The sequence below is a fragment of the Apaloderma vittatum genome, unplaced genomic scaffold, assembly GCF_000703405.1.
Source record: "Apaloderma vittatum isolate BGI_N311 unplaced genomic scaffold, ASM70340v1 scaffold14182, whole genome shotgun sequence".
NCBI classification, from domain to species: domain Eukaryota; kingdom Metazoa; phylum Chordata; class Aves; order Trogoniformes; family Trogonidae; genus Apaloderma; species Apaloderma vittatum.
The window spans coordinates 1-21,041 of NW_009701978.1; the positions used below are offsets into that span (position 1 = coordinate 1).

A 21,041-nucleotide genomic window follows, 5' to 3' on the forward strand; every position below is an offset into this window, starting at 1 on the left:
GGATCCTGAGTTCCCGAATCCAGCTCCCCGTTTCCAGCTCCCCGCTGCCGTCGCTGAGCCTGGGGCTTCCCCAGTGCCTCCTGCTCTGCAGCACCAGTGGGGATTGATATTGGGGGAGGGAGTCGGGTTTGATATCAGGCTACTATCCATAGTTGTATATAGTTCCTTACTTTTATCATTCCACTATTATTTCTATTATTGTTTCATTAAAGCTGTTCTAGTTTTTTTTCTTCTCTAACCCGAAAGTCTCTCTGCTTCATTCCCTTTTCCTTCCCATTTGGGGAAGGGAAGAGGGGGTTAGAGAGTGTCTGTCCATGTTAGTGGCCGGGCCAGCCCTAACCCAGGACAACTACTCAGTATGTTGGTCTCGGAAGAAGCTCCAGTCTCTTTTCAGCTTACTCAAAGCAGTGGTAGAGCAGCATTAGCTTCTGTAAATGAAGATGGCATCACTGAGGTCATTTTTTACCTCTTGGTACTTCCAGATTGGATTTGAGGAAAGATGTAGGATTTGCACAGGAAACTGGTGCACACGTTCCAGAATCTCAGTTCCTGAAGTGCTCACTGAGGTGTCCTTCATAAGCAGTATTTCACCCCGTAGAATAAGAAGTGGGAATCAATTAGGTTTGTATGACATACGCATTTATTTTTATTCCTTTATCTAAAATATTTCAAAATATGTAGATGTGTCTGATCTACACTGCAAGACAAGAACTTACATATATATATATGTGTAAATTTGTATAGCTGCATAATGTTATATGTTAATTAGTGCCTTCTACATGAATTGAAAAGACTACACAAGCGGTATAATGTGAATAACCGCTTAAGAATAGCTACTTAGTAATGATTATATCAAGAGGCAAAATTCACACTGACAGCAAATGTCCATAATGTAATAAACAAATACTCCCAAGTGTTTTCCAATGCCTGCTGTTCTAACTATTCATTCGAATGAAATTCCAGCTTTGCAGTCTCCTGTTACAGAAAAAGTGGAAGTGTGCGTTGTGTCTGTAAGGAAAACTACGCAGGACCCAACTGCGAAAGGTAAGAAACTAATAGGATGACTTACTGGCCAACAATACTGAAGTCCAGAAGTCTTTGGGGGAATCTTCCCATTTGTGGGAGAAATCTTTTGCATGTGTTTTTATCAGGTTAAATCATGTCTATTAAATGATCTCATCTATTTCCTATTAAAGCCACAAGAACTTGCTGTGGAGGCATGTCAGGGTAAGACAGACATTTTACAGTTGATGTATTTTGATTGAATTCTTGCACTTTGCATACCTTCGTGTGGTGATCTTTCTAAAAGGAATCAAGATATAAATCAGAAACAGCAGCTGAAGTAAAAATAACCACCATATAGATGCCTCTTGCAATTCACCACTCTAAAACATAAAGCAGCCTTCTACCAAATCATTTCTTCAAAAGCAGAGGGGAAAATTCTTAAAGAGAAGATACAGCTTTTTAAGTTAAATTTTAAATGTACTTCACAGACAAATTCAATAAAGCAAAGCAAACAACCATAGCCTGGAGTTGCTTTTCAACTTTTCTCTATGCCCGTGAACAATTTCCAGTAAATGTTCTTTAAATAGCAAAGTACACAAATAAATGGAGCTATACAGCAAAAATATAACTTAATCTCCTGTCTTGTAAAGGGCCATCTTACTCCCTACAAACACACATAGATCGTTTCAATGAATGACAGAGGCCTGATTATAATTCAGAAATTCTCCTTGAGCAGCCAATAAATGAAAACAGCTCTGATACAAAGACTGAAGGGTGTAGGATGGCTGAACACCTCCTGAACACCTCATTTTGTTTTTCCTTAAAGCCCTCAAAGTATCTAAGGCTTCAGTCCACTGTCATTAATAGGCAAGTCCTGAATTAAAATGACAACTTAAATATCAGAGAAAGGAGATGCTTAAGATACAAAGAGAAATCAAAATGAAAATGGTAATGAAAAAAATAGTGAAGTCTCTGCCCTTACAGAGGATGCAAAAACATCATCATATTATCTCTGCATCATGAAGAGGGTGACAGCAATAGTGAAAGCCCTTTAGACAGATGGCATGAAAATAAAAAACTAACCCTTGTTTCCAGACCTTTGGCTGCATTCTTTTGTTCTTCCAAAATGTCAGATTTATACACAAAGGATAATGCAGACAATTAAAAGGTCAGTGAGGTTTCTTAATAGTTATTAAAATGTCAGCCCAGACTACAAGCAATTCAAATCCTATGAAATGAGTAGCAGCTGCATAATAACAGCAGAAAACACCATGAGCTTTGTTTTCTAATAGCTGCTACCCAGCCTGACACAGTGCATCTGTCTCAAGGAAGGCAAAGCTGTGTAGATGGGTTAGAAAAAGCTACAGAAAGAAGTTAGCCTGTCCTGGTCACCGTGTTAAGTCCTTGACTTAACTTCTGGGGTAAGTGGCAACCAGTGACAAAAGGGACTTTCCTTCTGCTGGGCTCCTGGTCATACTTCCCTTTGCATCAGAAGCAATTAAAAGTATCTCAAAGATTAATGAGAAATGCACTGCTTCTCCCTATCCACTTAGGGACTAAAAAGCAAGACCCTGCCCCGCATACTGCTGCCGCCGCTCCCGCTCCCACCGGCAGCCATCGTGCCCTCAACATGCTGCCCGGAGGACTGAAGGATCCTGAGCAAGAAGGGCGATTGCCCCCATCTCTCCCTGAAGCCCAGACAGCACCTTGTGTCTCCCCATGGAGCCTAAGGCTACGTGCTGCTCACCGTTCTCCCCCCCAGCTCTACGCAGCGGTCGGTGCTGGGCACCACGGGGCAGCGAGCTGCAGGACACCCCTCCACGGGCAGCGTGTGGGATCTCCGGAGCAGCAGAGCGGGAAGCAATCTGCTCTGTTTCCTCTGGCATTTGTGTAGGAGGTTTTCTTGTGCTGCTCCAGGGACTTGGCACAAACCTATCCAGTTTATGTTTGCCAGCAAATTGTGTTGTGAAATCACGTTTGCTAAGAAATCGCATGTTTGCTAGGAACTGAGAAAACCAGCTTCCCAATTTGAAATTTAGGAATGTATCATTCTGCTCCTGGACTTCAGCAACAAAGCATTAAGATGGCAGCAGATGAAATCCAGGTTTTATTAGTGTCCAAATGTTAAAAAAGATAACTGAACAAATGATACTTTTGTATGAAAAAAGTTCTTTTGGCATTGCCAGGGAAGAGGAAGTTAATTTCTTCCTCACCAGTAATTACAGGAAGCAAACATGTTTGCAGAATGAAACAAAGAAAACTTAGTAGCTTTATTACAGGCAAGGAAATATTTTCCATTAGCAAAAAAGAGTAGTTTATTGATAAAATGAAGGAAAAGCCATTTACCACAGGCCTCTACTTTTTTAGGCCATAAAGTGCAGATATGGAGCAGGGTTTCCATCCAGTGGCTTCTGCTCTTCTCACATACTGCCAGCTATTCAAAAGAGGCCAAGTTGTGTTCAACCTTATGAAATGCACTGAGTGGCAAAGGGAAGGGGAAAGTGAAGGTGACACATTTATTTTCAGCTCTAAAAATTTCTGTGTGTTTTAGACAGCTACTCCAGATGAGGAGATACGGCTCATAAAAGTGAGTCACGTAGTCATAAAAAGCTGCACACTTAAAAAATTTATCTGTGAGGATGTGAGGAATTGTCCACTTGGTTTCTGGCAAGTGGAACTGAATGGTATATTTCAGAAAAGAAGGGGAAAAAATCACCTTGTCTTGATGAGAGGGCAGGTGTTGTGTGCCTGATGGGAATAGCATGCAGTCTTTGGTAGATGCTGGCTGAAAGCCAGAACTGCATAGCAAGAAGCAAAATGCTAGTCTATACTTAGCACTGCTCAGTGTTTTCTGTGACTTGGTGGCCACAATCGACAGACAACCATTTTGAAAATTAAAAAGCAACTCTACTTTTGAGAGTTCAGAATAAAACAAATGAGTTTATTTGTAGAAAGCACAGAAGTGTTTTTTCCTTGTTCAAACTTCATAAATATACTGAAATTCTGAAATTTGGGGAAATAGTACAATCTCACGTTGGCTGAAGTATTAGAAAATAGTAGCAAGATTTCTGGGATGACTGACCAGCAGCATTACCCATCATGGCCTGCTCTATCTCCCATGGGAATGGGGAGTGACTCCACCAAAGTCAGTCGAATCACATTCTGCACTCACTGTCACATTCACAATTCTTCAAGAGGTGCACAGAACGCCAGGTCACATGTTTACTCTTTACATCTGGGTCACCCAAATGATAAGATCTGAACCAAAGATTCTGGCAGTGCTGCAAAGAGACAGAGTCTTTGTTATTGGCAAAAGCAGTATTTGAGGTAGCCAAGTGGTTTATATTAAGATGCTTAGTATGTGTTTTTACTGTGAGGGTTCAGGACTGGAACACGAACAAAGCAGCACTGAGGAAATTACTTTCTTTATTAAAAAAAAATCATCAAATGTAGGAACAGATCTAAACTGGAAGCTCTTATCAGATCTTCCACATTTTCATCACTCAGACATAGCAGACACTAGATTTGACTATGTACAGATTTTAGGAGACAAGAGACCTCGGCACAGTTCCCCAGCCAGAACATGGGAAAATTAAACTAAACTGCCTGAGAGCTCACTCTCCCCACCCACAAACAGCAGAACAAACAGCATCTTAAAACAGGATTTTATGGATGGGAGAAAAGACGACAGGGTGATAAAACAGGATGAAATACATTAACTACTCCCTACTGCAACAACTATTCAATCCTCAGATTTCTTCAGTCAGCAATTGCTACACCAGCTAGATATTCCCCTCTGTGCAGTAATTCTTCATTTCCAGTTTGACATTATCTGATCATTGCTCCCCAAGCTGCTGGGTCATGGACCCTCCTGTCACCCTGCAGTGACACCACAAATGGTGTGCGCTGCCCCTGTCCTGCCAGCTGACCACTCCAGCCCATTCAGCCACAGCTCCAGCCACCTGCTCCTCCAGCAAAGCTCTTGCCTGAGGATTTGCTCTTGTGAGCTGTTCCATGCTCACACCAGTGCCAGCTCTCTTCACCTCACTGGTTGTTTTGCAGAAGTTCCTCTAACTTGTAGGATTAAGCACACTTCCTGCTACCAGCAGAAACTCGTCCAGCTGAGACTCTCTCCTCCTTTTCTAAATGATGACACCAAATCTATTACCTGTTGTCTTAGTTTAGGGGCACTGGTCACCCAGGAATGCTACATATCACTGGTTTGTCTAGACTTTCAAAAAACGCTAGTTTCAACATCTCTTCCATTTTAAGATGTAGCAAGTTTTCAGCTGAAATGCTTCCAAACATGACAAGACAGGAAAAGAAATTTGGACACATTTCAGGTCTTCCCTGCAGTGCTTATTACTCATCTCCCTCTCTCCCCCTGTGAACCACCAGAGGAATCCTCCCCTGCTGGCCTGGTGGCTTCTCTCAGTGTTTTGCCCTAAGCCAGCAGGCTGACATCGAACAAATCTGAAAAATGGAGGCGGTTCAGTGCCTGTTCTGTTCTGCAAAAACCAGAAACCATTCCCATGTCTCACTACAGAAGTATTTATAAAAATCTTTTCTGGTCAGTACTTCCTCTGAGTTTCAGCATCATGAAATGCAGTCTCTTACCCGAGTTTCCTATATAACACAATATAGTTGGTGAGATCCAAAGCTGAAAGAGACCAAAATAAACATTAGGGCTGCCTCTCTGCCAAGGTCATTCAATCATAGATTTTAAAACAATGGGGAACAAATCATTTTACTGCTAAAGACACATCAAAGGGAAAAAAAATAATGCAGACTGATGTGATTGAGATATCAGGAGTGCTCAAGAAGGGGAAAATATAGCACAGACTGCAGAGTACAAAACAGCCTCTGCAGGAATACAGCTCCTAATTTAACTCCTGTCCATTAGTAGCTGCAGATCATCATCAGTTGCCGGTGACATAAATAAGGTCAGAGAAAAAACAGTGCCACAGATGGGAATGTCATTGCTCTCAGCACTGATCTTGCTCTTCCTTTCAGGTGTGCCCCCGGTTTCTATGGGAACCCTTTGCTAATTGGAAGCACTTGTAAAAAATGTGACTGCAGTGGCAACTCAGACCCGAACTTGATTTTTGAAGACTGTGATGAAGTGACCGGCCAGTGCCGCAACTGCCTGCGCAACACCACGGGGTTCAAGTGTGAACGATGCGCCCCAGGTTACTATGGGGATGCCAGAGTCGCTAAAAACTGTACAGGTACTGTCTATAGATTAGTATAGGAGAGCTGAGCAAAATGCAGCACAGCATAGTCTGTGGCTGATCTCCCACAGATCAGAGATGCCTGAATCAGTCATCAGAAGTAAGGGTGCAACAAAATGCCTACCTAGTGGGATAATTTGGATGCCTGTTCAGTGGAATCACCCCAGGCATTAGCACTCTTTCTGTTGCCCATGAGGAAGTCTCAGGCCCCAGGCTGCAACATCTTAATCACCTGGGCAGGATGAATGCAGGCACTGTTGTGTCTTGCATCTTGTTTTAAATAAGGTTCTCTAAGTTTTCTCTGGGTAGAAACTTTACCTTTGTGTTTGGTCATACCACATGCTGCCCGTTGTGACCACTCAGATGGGTCTTGAAGACTTGAAAGCATTTTTTATGGAAATAGCATTGTCCTTCCTGTCCTGACCCAATCTCCACTCACTTTCTGCCAGTTTTCATACTGGTAATATATTCTGCATTTCCCATATATCTGTGGAATCTCTCTGGTTACCATATTTCCACACCACAGATGACTCTAATTCCAAGGCCTGGTAAAGGGTTACCCAGAGGATCTTAACAAAGCATACCTACACAGAGAGGTCACAGAGGTTTACATCCCCTAATATAATTTTCCTCCTAATTTACATGGAGTTCGATCCAAATAGGATTTTGGCCTCATACTTTTTACCCTTCCTTTTGGCTCTGTGAGACAAGATTATACCCTCTTTCAAAGCAAAGGCAAAATGAAGTTGCTCAGAGCAAGGACCTTGGGGCTTCCTTTAAACCTCTTTGCCAGGGGTCCTGCCCTCAAGAATCAGAACAAAAACAGGGGAGACAGATCACTCTGAGCTCTCAGCCTGACTTATAGGTAAAATAAAGCCAATGCATACACTCAACAGTGACCTCTGAAGTACTCCAGAATCTCAAGGTACAGAGAGAGCTATGTGCCTCACGGCCTGTGCATATCTTGATCCAACCCATATCTTTCTTGCAACTCACTGTACACTTGGACTTTGCTTTTTACTAGCTGACTAAAAAGTGCTAGGGTGTGTTTTGGGACTTGCAGGACAACGGCTGTGAGGGTGCTCTGTCTTCCTGTGCCCTTGGGGCTGCTGTCATTTACAGGGTACTGCATATGATGCCACTAGTTGTCCCTTCTAGTTTCATGTTCCAGTTACAGCTAGAAGTTGACTGTTCATCTCCAAGACATAATTCACATTGCTAAGTCACATGCTTATGCTGAACACAGGAAGAGATGGTGATCACACATAGTAATCCCAAAAGCTGATCCCAAGTAACCAAACCAGCCAAAACGATAGCAACCATAGAGAACAGCGTGCCTCAAAGCTCACCTCCTACCTGGATTTAGGCACCCAAGACATGCCTGAAATTCAACATCTCTGTGACTTTGAGGTTACAAAAGTAAAACTTGTTTATGCACTCGTTTATGCATCACCATAGATGATTTAACCGCAGTTTTCCCAGAAGGAATGACAGGATCTAGTTTGTGGATCCTGAATGCCATGGGGCAGGAGAAACGCACCCAGCACTTCAGCTCAGCAAACCACAGCAATTGTGCCCTGGCCATATGCAAAAGCAGAGCTTCAAACAGCTAAGAGTAGCTTTTCCAAGAGTCTGAGGATTACAGGATATTCCAAGTGTCCAAGCAGATTATGCAAGGCGTAATATTGGATGGCATCTCTGAATGTAGAGTTCCTAAACTAAAGTTAAGTCAAACTTTCATCACGTCAGTATAATTTTGGTTTGCACCTTTAAGGAATTGCAGGAATTAGAGACAGAATGCCTCAGTATTATTTACATTTCTGAGGTACAGTTTAAGTGGGATTTCATGGTGCACAGGACTTCTTTATACAGGTTTTTCATGCAGACCATAAATCAGCTCGGTAATTGTCTTTGTAGGCAGATTCCCTTGTAGTGTTTGATCTTAGCTAAAAATAAAATTTAAAAAAGTGCCTGGGAACTTGAATATGTTATGAGAGGTACAGATTTGCTCTATTTAGAAGTTAATTTAGTCTTGTAGTTGACTCTAGCAAATCCTGATTTTTAAGTATTAAGTTTCAGAGAACTACACACTTCTCATTTCATCTTCATATTCTGCTGAACATCGTAACGTGCTGTGCTTGACATTGCTGCGTAGATTGTATGCACCTCTCGATACATCCATGATATCCAAATCGTTCAGGCAATTTACAAGGCAAACTTACACATTACTTGGCACTTTGGAGCAATTAGGAAATCTTATTTAGAAAAATATTGATTCTGAAATAAGACAAATATCTTCTTTAAAATACAAAAATACAGAAAAGAAACTAACATAAGAAACAAGAGAGTCTGTGTACATGGTTTCCACAGACCACCTCAAAGTGTATATAGAACAAAAGATTGCCAGAGTAAATAAGCAGACAGCTCTGTCCAGCTAAGATCATCTCTTTTTTTTTCAAGCAAAAGGCAAAACTGTACATGTGGACAGTAGTTTTCACCTTTTTTCAATAATTTTTTTAACCACATGTCTCAAAGCCACACTTTAAATGTTCCACAAACGTCCCTGACAAATAAAGGTAAATTCACAAGCTTTCTCCACCAGTAACCTACAGTAGCATTGAAAGTCTTAATTTCCTACTAAAACGTGGTACCTCCTAAATAAGTAGACGAAAAATTGTCAGGAGCATTTTTTAAATTAAATTACTCTAAGCATTTGTGTAGCAAATTGTTTTCCATTTAAATCAGAAGACAGAGTTTTATTTTCCTGAACATCAATCTCATGCAAATTTTTATCTTGCAACTGTAATCTTGCCACCTGGGAATAGGCTCGAACAGTGACATAGGTAAAGAGAATTATCTGCTTTCAACTGAGATTTTTCTTTGACTTTTTTATAAAAGAAATAACAAACCTTAAAAAGCTAGATCCAAAAGCTGTAAAGCTCCTAGTTCATACAAATTGTGGTGAGGTCAAAATATCAATTGCCCCACAAAATTCATAACCAAATTTTGTTCTTGCATTATTACAAAAACTGAGTTGTTCTACTGACACTGGTTCACTTACATTGTATTATTGCAGTGTTAGTGCATCATTTTGACTTCAAAGATGTATTTTCCTTGATAATTCCACAAATGTGCAATGTGGAATATAAATACAAGTGTAATTCATACAGAACAAGGAATGGGCTGCAATCAAATGGCAGTAAATTATTTTGTCCTATGAGATTCTGCTGAAACCATGAATCACAAGAATAAAATGAATTTCACAAAAGTCACTGCTGTTCTTATGTTCTGCTTGAGTTTTTGTTATTCTAAGTGTTTCAAGAATATTTTAATGTTCAAAATAATATATTTTAAAAGGCCAATTAAACCTTGAAAGAGACGCTTTAGATTAAAAATTATACTTTTTAAAAAGCCACTTGTGCTGGCAATAAGTCAAGTCCAAAAAATGTAAAATCTCGTTTATTCTTCATTGGAAGTGGTAGGAGTTATTTACTTTTTGATATGCTCAAGCTGATGATGGGATTGGAGTCCACCATCAATCCCTGAAAGTTGGAAAGCTCATTTAGTGGTAGCCTGACACAGCACTGATAAATTCCACAAGGCTATGGAGATTTGTAGTTGAAAATTAACTTCAGTTGTACCGTTTTTCTCAGCCCATTGCCTGAACATCACCCCTTCTACACAGTGATACATGCCTCTGCTAGTGACCAGCTGTGAAGCTTTGAACAAGTCGTTGCAGCACAGGCTTTCTGGTTCTTTTTCCTACTTTATATTTTACCTGGTCCAATAAGACTACAGTGCAAAACCCACCTTTTCTACATATTGAAGGAAAAAATCAGTCCAAGAAGACCTTGATTTTGGTTTGATTATCCATTCACAGTCCTACATACAGCCATTTTACCAGTCTTGGGAGGAGCCACTTGTACATTTTGTACATTCTGAAGTTTCTTCTTTCAAAAACCTTTTCTTTTTCTCCCAGCCTGTAACTGTGGAGGAAGAATGTGTGACAGCCAGACTGGAGAATGCCTCGCAGACAGTCCTGAAGTTTCTACTGGCACAGACTGCCCAACCATCAGTAAGAAGATTGTCATGAGAACACCAAACACTAACATCACTCTTGCATTTAGATGCTTACAAATACTAACTTAACAGCTTGGTTCTTCAGTGGACTCAGCACTTTGACCTTGGTCCCACAGGGCACTTAAACATGTGAATATGCACAATGCCCCACTGACTGAGTGTTTAAACATGTTCTCACTTGCTTGACTGAGTAAATGCCTGCTTCCAACTCAGCGATACAGGTTGAACATTTAGGTACAAACTGTGGAGCGGTAGGGAAGTATCATTAAATCCACTTCTAGAGACTTCGACACATAGTGCCTGTAAAAATTATTATTGCCCTAAAAATTTCCATCACAACTTTATCTGTGCAATTGTGGATATAATGTCTTGTTTTCTAGTGGTACATCTAATATAGATTGTTACTGTTGATAATTTGACATATATCCATCAGTCACTTTTTCACTATCATGTCCCCTACTCTAGTAATAGGAGTCCTAGGGATTTTCCAGAAGCACTAAGTTGTAACTATTGGTAACCACTGCATTTTTTAAAAAATGTTACTATAATTATGACTGTGATATAATGAAGACCACGTAGCACACCTGGGTTTCTAAATCAGCTCCCAAGAAGAGGAACCAGAAGTTCCTGGAAGTGCAACCAGAAGGAAAACATTTGGGAGCTGCTGCCGTCAAGAATACAGACTATACAATACCAAGCACAGGTTTCTGTAGGAATTTGTGTTTTGTGTTCACCTAAGTGTCTTGCATTTAGTGGTGGCATCAATGCCACTAAAAAAAAGGTGGTGCTATAAGCATTTAGGAGATACAAGGATATAGTTTGGCACAAGCATATTGCAAACATGTTAGAGCCGTGGTTTTAGAAGTTGCTTTCCTAATCAAATAGGCAGCTAAGACTCCATCTGCTGGACATCCTTATTTCTCATTCTAAATTCTGAATACAGAATTTTGGGTTCTGACAAAATGAAGTTGTTTTTTTTGACCCTCATCTGTTGTTCTTCAGGAAATACAGAATTTTGGGTTCTGACAAAATTAAGTTTTTTTTTTGACCCTCATCTGTTGTTCTTCAGGCCACAAACATGCAGAGCCTCTAGGGAATAGCCAGGAAACACTTCCCCTCTCTCTCCCTACTGATTACAGAGCTGCTGCAGCAGCCTTTCGGAGTGGTCCCATCTGGTGCTGTTCAGCTGGAAGTGTCATGACTGTACTGTGAGACCTTGGAAGTGGGTGGATGAAAGTGAAAGAAAAATGGATATGCAGCTGCATCCATCAATGGCAAAGAGAGAGGACACCAAGAGGGGAAAAGCACTACTGCAAGAATTTAAGATATTTGTCTTTAACTGACACAAAAACTGCAGAAAAATTACACTCTTTATTATCAGGCTGCGATAAATGTATTTGGGATTTGACAGATGACATCCGATTAGCAGTTTTGGCTATCGATGAAAGTAAATCGACTTTACTGAGCATTTCTACAGGTGTTGCAGCTCAAAAGCGCTTGAATGATCTGAACCTCACTACCACCCATCTCCAGGTACAAACATGGATGACATTTTATTTTTAGATGTAATTTTAATCTATGAATTTCCACTCCTGTAAATTTTAATCCTTGCCTGCAGTAGAGAAATAATTTGTTTTCAGATGCACTGACTTTTTTTCCCACACGCTCAGGTGGCAATGTCCAAAAAAAAGAACCATGCTGCACTTTGGACCATCCAAGTTGATGATGCTGCAGATGAAACAAATGATCTCCTGAGAGAGGCAGCAACACTTGAAGAACAGGTTTGTTTATAGCCCCCTGACAGAGCTCTCAGGGTTTGCTGTCTGTCATTTTAGCATGCTGGCATCAGACATTAGTCTAGAATAGTTCCGGTTGGAGAGAACCTACAACAATCATGCAGTCCAACTGCTTGACCTCTTCAGAGCTGACCAAAAAGTTAAAGCATGTGATTAAGGGCATTGTCCAAATGCCTCCTAAACACTGACCACCACTATGTGAAGCCCATTTCATTGTTTGACCACTCTCTCAGCAAATAAATGTTTCCTAACATCTAGTCTGAACCTCTAGGTTTTCCAAAAAAAAAAAAGAGTTGGAGTACCCTGAAAGATAGTTGGGAGAACTTTCTATTTTCTATTTCTAGTTTACCTCAGCTCTGAATTAAAAGCATAAATGACCTATCACATCTTCTTCCCAGAAAAGGAGAGATGTAGGGCCAGTCTGTTGAATGTGGTCGGAGTTTTGCCATCGATCACAAAAAGCCTAAAAGCCTTCCCTGAGGAACTGAGTTCTCACTTACTCTCCTACACATTTGATCAGAGATAGACACACTGCCTTTCTATTTCACAATTTGATTTCTAACTGAGCAAAGTAACCAACCCTAAACTAATTCAGATTGACTAGGGGAGTATTTGTACTGTATCTATTTTATATGTACATTATCATAAAATTAAATCAGCTCCAGACACTTCAAAATACATTATGAAATGGCCAGTTTAAAAGGTTTTTCACATACTCACTGAGATGGGAGCCTGATCAGCACTCAATATATGTTTTAACACAATTGCAGTCATAAATGTGGCATTCATATCCAATTGTCATGCTATAAAATTAAGGTTATCTGCTCTCAGGTCACATAATACTTTCATATCAAGAATATTGATATGGTATTTATTAAGAAATAGGGTTCAGAATTGCTTCTCCTCTATTTTAAAGATACATTATTAAACATCTTTTTGTTGCTTATACGTATATTAGTGAGATACACCACTCCATGTTATTCTCAGAGATAGTCACAGCTGTAGTGGGACTACAGTATATTTCATGCTTATTGCAAAATGCCAGACCTTATATCCATTTACCAATTCTTTCACAAGACAAATTAAAATTATACCTTAGACTGAAACTCAAATACAGAAGCAAGTAGGAGGAAAAAAAACACAAAGAAGAGGAGAAAGTATAGACCGTATAGAGAGACGAAAGGGAAAATTTGGGTTTGCATATTTTCATCAGAACTTCACAAAAAGGATACTGCAGTATTACGTAGACTATGACTGTGTTCAAGAGAGACAGATTTTTCTTTAACTATTGAACACATGGGAGGTTGTTGACACAGGTTTGCTGATTGCTATGAGAGTGACGGGAAAACACGAGCACGAGTGAGGGATGCCTTTAGGGACTTTCAAATTTCTGTATATGTAGAGACTCTCATCCTGAAATTTGCTAAGAACTCAGGGAGGAAAGGGGCTCAGACCCCTCAAGTATCTGCCAAACACTCAGGATCAAGATACATGCTGTTTTACTCTAAGCTCATCCCAAGCAGACTCAGGGAGTTACAGGACATATTTACTTTCATTTAGCAGAAGGATTTGCCTAGAAGTGGTGCATTCATCCTGCATGTGCGGTTTAGATTAGAATCTGCAGCACTCCTGCAGATACAGAGATGTGCACATGAAATGCTCTGAACAGAAGACGCAGCGTATCTCTGCAAAACCTGCTCAAGGCCCTAGCACGTGTTTTCCTTAAGAGTGCCTTGAAGGAGCAAAAAGTTCAATATATTCAGAGTTGTTACTGTGGTCTTTCTTTCACTGTGAGAGCCTGGGGACATTATTTCCCTGCCTTTAGAAGCAATCACAAGTATTCAAGTGGAACAAGCATTAGAAAACCAGGGAGGAATGACCAGAAGAAACACTGAATTTGTTGGTTCAGGTACAGTCAAACTGAAGAATAAGCTAAGAAAACCCCAGATAGAACTGAAGATGACAAAAACGTTATTATACAAATTCACTAAATATTTCTAGAAAACTTAATGCCTTAATGATCCTGCCTATCAGCTACATAGAGGAACATAGGCATGTAAGCTCTGCCAAATTTTCAGAGAATCAGAGAACAGTTTTGGTTGGAAAAGATTTGCAAGATCATCAGGTCCAACCATCAACCTAGCAATGCAAAGTCCACCACTAAACCATGTCACTAAGCACTTTATTTATATATTTTTTAAATACCTCCAGGTAGGTATTTAAAATAGCCTCTTCTAATGCTTGATAACCCTTTTGGTGAAAATTTTTGTTCTAAGATCCAGTCTACACCTCCTCTGATGCAGCTTGAGGCATGTAAGGGAACACAATGGAGAGTATTGCTCCAATGGCTATGCTCATCAGAGTATTTTGCATTGTCATTCTTCATAAATTTAGCAAGTTGCAGAGCTGGAGACCTCACTTGAAGGAGGCACTGATCTAAAAATGGTTATGAGCTTGACACCTTATTCTTCAGTCTACATGCTTACTCAGGGAACACCACACCCAGCAAAACAAGCCAACCTTGCTGAATGCCTAGGAGACTCAGCAGATGGGAGTTTTACAACTGTGCATAATTTATGGCAATTTGATGGCAGCAAATGATGGATAAATATGGGACAGATTTTAATCTCTCACTCTGCAATTCTGAAAATACCGACAAGACAGCCCTTCACTTCAAACACCTCTGTAAATACCACTTTATATGATAAATGGACTCTCACATGCTCATCAGGAGAAAGCAAAATGTGTGTTTACACTGCTCATCCTCACACATGCATATGAATCTGAAAAGAAATCTAATATCTACTCACATGGTTTATTCATAGGGAAATGAAGCATCCAGCAAAGGCCTACTGGTACAGAAGGAAACCATGGAGACCAACAACTGCGCTACTCAGCTTGTGCAGCAGCTCACTAATATGAGGGATAACATTCAAGGTAAATAGATTTCTTTCTGGTTCAGCTCAGTGTCAAGCGTGCATTAATGAAACCTCCAGTAAAAAATGGGATACCACCTGGGCACTTTCGTAAATCAAGGATTTTGCAGGCTGCAATACGATGACAAAGACTTGTCTCTCTTAAAAGATGACTGGCACCGCAGGGTGACTTGGTCTGACACCCAGAATGAGAGCTTCTCTTTCTTTTTTCTCTCTCTTTGAAAGAGCAAAATAATAGATTTATATTAAATATTTCATGCTAATTCAGTTTGTAGCCTTCATTTGTTTGAATAGCTGCTCAAGGTATTTATATAGACTTGTAGGAAAAAAAAAGGGAGTCAGTACCAGATTAGGGGTGGACAGAGCCACAAACACAAGAACAGGATGGGCAATGAGAAGGATGTGTGTCTTACTTGTCAGCAGACTCTTGCAAGTGTGCTTTTCCCATCCTGCTGATAAGTAATTGAGGTTATACGAATAGCTAGACAGATTTTTTTAAAATTCTGCTTTCCCTTTTGAATTCCTGGCAGTCATTTAGGTCTGATTAACTCTAGTGATCACACCCGTGTTATTTGAAATTAATTTTTCGCCTTTTAGCAAACTTGCTGAGTAGGATTGTACTGGTTCATGTAACTTCACACAGATGCTTCTAAAAAGAAAGGATACCAAATAGTAAATAGTTTGTTAATGTACTGCTTCCCCAAGCTCAGTGTAGGAGGCAGTGGCAATTTTCTTTTCAAGCCACTTATTGCTTCTTCTGATCAGAATTACCAGTTGAATTTGGGTCCAGACACATCTACAGAGCATTACAGACTAGCTGTTGTCCTCTTGTTTTGTTTTTTTTTCCTGAAACACAAAAGTAGAAATGGAAAACTGCATTCTCATTTCCTTCTTTTTCCACAAAGAAAGCGCTGCCTCTAGTAAAAGTTAAGGCAGAATTGTAAGCCATAAGGCTAGTGCAGACCATCGGAAATGGTCACAGTGATGCTGTTTCTCAGTACGAGAGGTAAACGTGACAATGAAGATAAAATTCCCAAAAGTAGGAAAAGAGTGAAACCAAGAGCTTTTGCATATCAAAATGTTAGAACAAACTGTCACCTATAGTCCCAATGTCCTGCTTATCTGTCCATATGATGTGAGGGGATGCAGATTTATAAAGCTTGTCCTTGGGCAACATGCTAGAGCAATAAAAGCTTCTGTAGAACTAGAAAAATTTTCAAAACGAAGCTTCTCTTCTGACAGTAAAACCTTTTGCATCTTCAAGAATTTTTACTGTCCTGTGTATCAGAGGATAAATAAAAATAGTTAACACCTTCCCAAGAACAACTGCACTTAAAAAGATTTCCTAGTCAGAGATTTTCATCTTCAGCTGGAATATCTACGACATATCTTCATCACGATGATAACAAAATTAAACCAATTGCAGATCCTTCTTTGGTACCTACAGAAAGCAGTAAAACTCCAAGTGAATGTACCCAGAAATATCCCTGTCCTCTGTACACCTGCACCATGAAAGCCTCCATCTTGCTGTAGAGCACACTGATTTCCTCCAGTTTTTGGCAAAGCCAACAGCATAGAAAAGCTGTATATGGCATCAGAATAGAAAAACTGACTAGCAGTTGAGATTTAATAACCCCTTTTCAATAGAAATACTTGATCCACAGACCTGAGTAGTTCTGTCTTGGAGCAATTATTGCAAGCTGTGTGGCAATTTGTTTAAGAAAGAGTGGTTACATATCTACTATTACCCTTGTTAATACTTTTCTCCACGGGTGCTTCAATCACTGCTTTATTTCAACACAGTTAACATATCCCACCATACAAAAAAGGCAGGCTAAGACCAAGCTTACAAGATATTACATTTGTTCTACCTTCTTCCACCTGTGATGCTAAATCACCATTGACTGACATTTTATTTCTACCACTATTTCTACAGCTGGCGCAAAAGCATAAGCATCAATCTCATTGTATGTCACTATGTGGATCGTTCTTCTGCATTATTAACTGTTTTGAGGCAGGACAGAAACCACAGCAAGCAGACATGTATCTGGTTTGGCATACAAATAGCACAATCAGGTTGAGTTATCGTAGAAGAAGTAACACTCATGACTGTGAATATAAAAAGAGAGGGTTTGTTCATGGAAAAAACAGTTGGAAACAAGCAGCTGAAAATTATTTCCACCATGCCCAAAATTATTCTTCTACAGGGGCCTCATCCCTGTAGAAGGCAAGCCACTCTTTGCTGAAGGGAAGGTTGTGTGCACACAGACTCACAGAATGTTAGGGGCTGGAAGGAACCTCAAAAGATCATCTAGTCTGGCCCCCTACCAGAGCAGGATCACCTACAGTAGGTCACACAGGAATGTGTCCAGACGGGTTTTGAATGTCTCCAGAGAAGGAGACTCCACAACCTCCCTGGGCAGCCTGTTCCACACACGCACGTGCCTGTGCCAGCATGAGAAGGAAAAAGAAATCCACAGAGCCACTGGTCATGAATGGCTACTGCTCAGTATGAGCCTTTAAAAATTTCACTAATGAGCTCAGGAGCCAGCAAGAAACTGCATACAAAGACACTGCCAAAGAATCAGTTGTGCCACAGCTGCATATCTTTGCCAGCTCTGGTTATCTGCAGAAGTAGTGATGGACTCAAGCCAAAGCTACTCACATCACAGGACATAAAAGAGTAGGTGACTGGTATTCAAGTGAGAAGTGGGTAAAGTTTGTAATGCTTATACTGGGGATGGGTAAACTCAATTTCAGCTGCAGGGAAACAACAGAGTATTTTGAACCAAAGCCAAAACCTTAAAATAGCATCTATCCCCAAACCAGCTCGGCAGTATCAGGCCAGAAGCCATATGTTACCTCCTTAGGGTGCCTCAGAATTCTTCGCATAGAAAAAGGGGTTACTCCAGGCTCATTACCATTGTTGCTATTTAATAAACGTAACATTTTTGCGGCACCACTTAAAAACTACAATCGTGGATGAAAGCCCCAGCCTGCTATGCGCCACAGAACCCAGAATAAAATTATGATCCCAGCCTGCAAGAACTGCCAAGACAAGTAATGCACATAGCCCATGCCTACTTGATCTCTTCCTCTTCTGATGAGGCCTCCACATACACCAGAAAGTGTGATTTATTTACAGATTTAATTTGAAGACTGGATGAAACATAATAATTATCTCCTGTAGAGTCGGAAGATAATTAAAACTTTCTTTTGCTCCCAGCATGATCTGGATTTGCAAAAGTAAAAGTACTCCACGGCATTTACTACTCTGTAGCCATGCTGGATTGACCATCTGTTCCTTTTTCCCACAGAAATCGACAGCAAGGCGAAATACTACGCAATCCAACAAGAGATGAGTCCTGAAGAAATTGCCCAGAAACTGCGTATGGCTGAGGAGATGCTGAAAGACATCAAACGCCGAAAGCCTTTCACTAATCAGAGGCAACTTACAGCTGACGAGGAAAATGCAGCAGAGGAGTGTGAGTTTTAAGTCTGTTTTCCATTCACTCACATGTGGATGCAGAGCTGGCAGGGACCAGGCAGCTCTGGCTATAGGGCTGCATGAACGCTGAATGCAGATGCTGCTGCTTCCAAATGCCTGCCCCAAGTCCTGGCTCGGGCTTGCTGCCCCTCATAGCAGAACAGGCAGGAAAATACATGTGTGTCTGTGTGTGCCTGTGCACTGCAGAAACTCAGCAATAACCACTTAGGGAAGGTTCGTGCCAGGGCTGGAACTGTTCATGGGAACTTCTTCTTTCCTCGCTGCCAGCTCTGCCGTGGGCACAGTAAACTCCTGCAGAGAGAGAAGAACTGCTGGGTTGGTAAAGAGTGGCAGCCTGATTCTCATAGCTCAGTGAACATGAGTCAGTACCTCAGGACAATAAGGATTGTCTTCTCCAGAACAGCCTGGTTAGCTGGGACAATGACAAACAAATGAAGAAAAGGAAAGCCAGACCTAGCTTCTTTCAGGAAGAGCTACTTGAGAGGAGGAATTAAAATCAGAGGCATCTTTCCTTTTCAAAAGAAGAGGGAAAATTAAAATCTAAGTTTATGATCACTCGAGTGAGCTTTTAACAAATGTGTTTTAATGTGCCCTGAGTAACAGCAACAGAAATTGTTGCATAGGTAAGGTTTGCCAGAAATCCAACCTTTGAATTAACCAGTGGCCTCTGATTTTTCTCCCAGTGCTACAGCAAGTTGAAGCATTTCACGAGAGGTACAATGACACCAGATCTCTAGTGGCTGATGTGCTGGAGGAGCTCAGCGAGCAGGATGTGAAGCTGTCAGACCTGGAGGAGGCATTAGACCAGGCGCTTGACTATGTTATACAAACAGAGGATATGAATAAGGAAAACACAGCCAGTCTTCAAAGGCGTGAGGTACGATGCAGTACATTTATCGTAACTGTTCTCTGTGAACACTCAATCTCTGCTAGTGCTTAAAATAGTAGATTGGAAACAATTTGGACTCAGGAATCACCACACAAAAAAAAAAATTTCTTGGACTACTCAGCAGGATGAGTTTGACTCTCCAATTCTAAGAAACAAGTTGTGGAGTGCAATGTACTATTATTTATTTATAGAGTGGCAATAAATGACAAGTTTCAGCATGCCATGTCTCAGCAGGCCAAGGAAGAGAGAGATACTAATGTCTAACCTAGGAACATGTATCACAACAAAACCCAAGAAGATTAAAATTCCATGTAGCACGGCTGCTATAAAATTCCATGTAGCATGGCTGCTATAAATATTATGGTGAGAGTGTTTCACCTATTATGTACTGATTTATAATGTGGCAGGACTTCATGCTCACAAAAGTAGTTATACTCTATTAAAACAATTATTTATAAAGGCTCTGCACTGCATTCATGTCCTGGGCTGAGTACATTTATACTTTCTCCTTCAAACCTTTTTAAACAAAACACATCCTCATCTGTATTTTTTTTCAGGAAGAGCAGACAACTGTCCTTGCATCTTTAAGCACAAATCCATTCTCTAACTGCTCCACAACAGATGCCTTTAAATCGAGTTTCCTATTTGCTGGGTGAACAGCTTAGCTATAAGGTTACAGCAGATTTCCCTTATGCTCTTTTCAAATGAATAGTTTCAGTATTTTGAACAAAGGAGAGCTGAGAGGAGACCTGTCCCCTACAGCACTGAAGGGGGCATGTTTGCCTCTAAGTGGTGATATTAGGTTCAAATCCCATCTGGCTGATGAGGAAATTGAATTTTCAGGCCTCTTACCCCACCATACCAAACCTCTATTTTTTCTCATCCCAGCAGTTTTGTGACTCTTTCTCTGTTTCCTTTAGTTTCCTTTAAAGGAATGTCCCACCTAAAACTTTTCATTTATTTTTTCAGAAAATGACAAAGAGTACAATTTGGGTCCATTTGAAGCAAACTTTTTATTTCAACAGATGGGGGGTTTTTTGGATTCTGGAGGAGAGGGGTTTAGGGAGCAATTTTGTGATTTGGAGAATAATCTTGCAAATTCAGGCCAAATAGCATCAGCGGCTGAGTTTTGAATTCTTGAAAATTGCAGCACTAGAAATTCATGCTGACGTGGAAGGTCTAATAACTCAGTAGAGAAGTTTGGCGGACTGTTTTCATGAATTCTTCTACAAGCAGCTTGGGATCCTCATGTACAAAGCCCCTTCTGTTGTTCCATTGTTTCATTCAAAGTGCCAAGCTGCAGCTCATCTCACATTTATTTATTAAGCCTGAAGTGTGTAGTCACAATTGTTTTTAACCAGTTGGATCTTCATTATTCCTCACAATGAAGTCAGATGCTGTACAAAAGAGATTGTTCACATTAGCTTTAGTATTGTCAAGGCAAAGAGATCTCTGTACCACAGATGTAAAAAACTCAAGAAAAATCTAGTCTTCAGATCACTATGAAAAATCCACATTTAATTTATCTCTGCTAGCAGTGCACTGAATAATGCTTCCTTCCAATAACTGCTCATGCTGTAATATAAAATGAAATTA

At 40.4% G+C, this 21,041-nt stretch overlaps 1 protein-coding gene across 1 annotated transcript in view; it reads left to right on the plus strand.

Moving 5' to 3' along the window:
- Positions 1-963: 963 nt before the first annotated feature.
- LAMA4 (laminin, alpha 4) overlaps positions 964-21,041 on the plus strand; it is a gene marked incomplete at its 5' end in the record, with an annotated part of 60,826 nt that continues 40,748 nt past the window's right edge. Inside the window, 8 exons of the mRNA XM_009879361.1 lie at positions 964-1,044; positions 6,019-6,233; positions 10,216-10,311; positions 11,698-11,849; positions 11,987-12,097; positions 14,938-15,049; positions 18,366-18,533; positions 19,240-19,433. Of these exons, the coding sequence (XP_009877663.1) occupies positions 964-1,044; positions 6,019-6,233; positions 10,216-10,311; positions 11,698-11,849; positions 11,987-12,097; positions 14,938-15,049; positions 18,366-18,533; positions 19,240-19,433 (1,129 nt within the window). The remainder of the gene's footprint in view (positions 1,045-6,018; positions 6,234-10,215; positions 10,312-11,697; positions 11,850-11,986; positions 12,098-14,937; positions 15,050-18,365; positions 18,534-19,239; positions 19,434-21,041) is intronic.